General features: G+C 42.7%; 1 protein-coding gene across 1 annotated transcript in view; it reads right to left on the minus strand.

Annotated features, from left to right (window-relative positions):
• Window positions 1-1,712, minus strand: part of LOC111084053 — a gene marked incomplete at its 5' end in the record, with an annotated part of 8,251 nt that extends 6,539 nt beyond the window's left edge. Inside the window, one exon of the mRNA XM_022380833.1 lies at window positions 658-1,712. Within this exon, the coding sequence (XP_022236541.1) occupies window positions 658-1,712 (1,055 nt within the window). The remainder of the gene's footprint in view (window positions 1-657) is intronic.
• Between the last annotated feature and the right edge of the window lie 439 nt (window positions 1,713-2,151).

The following is a 2,151-nucleotide window of genomic DNA, read 5'->3' on the forward strand; positions in this document are numbered from 1 at the left end:
GTTACCCTATAGCCCAAGGACCACTCAAGAGATGAAGGGATAAGTTACCCTATAGACCAAGGACCATTCAAGAGATGAAGGGATAAGTTACCCTATAGACCAAGAACCACTCAAGAGATGAAGGGATAAGTTACCCTATAGACCAAGGACCATTCAAGAGATGAAGGGATAAGTTACCCTATAGACCAAGAACCACTCAAGAGATGAAGGGATAAGTTACCCTATAGACCAAGGACCATTCAAGAGATGAAGGGATAAGTTACCCTATAGACCAAGGACCATTCAAGAGATGAAGGGATAAGTTACCCTATAGACCAAGGACCATTCAAGAGATGAAGGGACTTTACGGAGGCCCGACATGACCAGGTGGTTACGGCATTCGACTCGCAACCTGAGGGTCGAGGGTTCGAATCCCCGTCACACCAAACATACTCGCCCTTTCAGCCGTAGGGGTGTTATAATGTGACGGTCAATCCCACTATTCATTGGTAAAAGACTAGTCCAAGAGTTGGCGGTGGGTGGTGATGACTAGCTGCCTTCCCTCTATTCTTACACTGCTAAATTAGGGACGGCTAGCGCAGATAGCCCTCGTGTAGCTTTGCGCGAAATTAAAAAAAACAAAAACAAAAAGACAATTTTTCAGGACTCACTACTCACCTTTACCCCGGGGTTGAAGACATACAACAGTGGGTTAGTGCGAAGCCGTTCGGCCTCCACCATCATCCTTCGGACTTCCCCTCTCCTCTGGGAACTCAACTCGGATACTTCAGCTCTCGTCATCACCTTAGCTTTCATGGCCGCCACCTGAACGTCAGGAAGGCTTTTCTTCCTCTTGATAACTCCGGGCTTGCTAGGTTGAGGTTGGGAGGGGGGTTGTCTCATTGCCACCCCACCATAAAGTGATACTGTTCTTTTGGGGTTGGAATAGGATGCATTCTCACGTGTCTGGGGGGTAAGCATACTGCCATTACTCTCCGCCTCACTGTCACTAGGGACGAAAGAAACGAGTCCGGGATCCGTTTGGCCCTGAAAGCTCTCGGCATAGAGGTTAGGAAGGGTAGATCGACGGGGCACGTGCCCCGGAAAGAGGTCATCATTGTCCATGCTTTCTGAGACTCCAGAATCGGGAGTACAATCCGGAGCGTAGTCTGTTGGTTGATGAGAAATATTGGAAGGAGTTTGAGCAGTTTGTAATTTGGGAAAATGCATCCTCTGTGGTGATTGGCTACCACGAAAACTAGGCTTCATCGCGACATGTTCATGGCCGTATTGGTCCAGGTGGTCAGACATGGCCTGCTGAAGAGTGTAATTTACCTCTCGGTCTCGGAAACTGAGGTTATTCTGGCGTCGAAAAGAACCGTGCGGCGATCGACTTAAGGTTTCATTGGACATTGTTGCACTTGAAGGATGGAGGTAATTCACTACTTTTGGGTCAGTTTGAGGGGGTTCACGATTAGGGGTGCTTTCCCGGAAGGGAACTTGACTTCCGGATCGATCAGTGTTCAGTGTCAAAGTATCTGAAGTGGCAGGCTCTTTTTGTTCGTGGTATTCTGGGTTTGAGACTAGGTGTTCTCGAGAGGCACCGACTTGAGGAACGTAAAGAGAACGGGATCGTTGGCGGACTTGTTGATTTGGTACGATGCTTGATGGTCTTCGTAGTTTGTCAGTTCCCGGATGTTCTTTCAATTTTTTACGCTTGAGTAGATCTGTTCCTGTTGTATATATAAAGTTTTTGACAAAAGCAGATGAAGATAATAAAGTCAATACAAGAACACATAACTTTCAAACATCAGGATGACTACGTCAGAATCTGATAGTTTAATACATTCATGTTATGTTGCGTGATGTATTTAATTAATTCAAGTTCTGGATATATTCCTAATTAAAATCGTGAAAATGAAGTTTTTAACAAGAAAACTAGATAAATAAAACTTAGATAAATAAACTAGATAAATAAAACTTAGACAAATAAAACTAGATAAATAAAACTTAGATACATAAAACTAGATAAATAAAACTTAGATAAATGAAACTTAGATAAATAAAACTAGATATATAAAACTTAGACAAATAAAACTAGATAAATAAAACTTAGATAAATAAAACTAGATAAATAAACTAGATAAATAAAACTAGATAAATAAAACTTAG

The sequence above is a fragment of the Limulus polyphemus genome, unplaced genomic scaffold, assembly GCF_000517525.1.
Source record: "Limulus polyphemus unplaced genomic scaffold, Limulus_polyphemus-2.1.2 Scaffold13109, whole genome shotgun sequence".
NCBI lineage: Eukaryota > Metazoa > Arthropoda > Merostomata > Xiphosura > Limulidae > Limulus > Limulus polyphemus.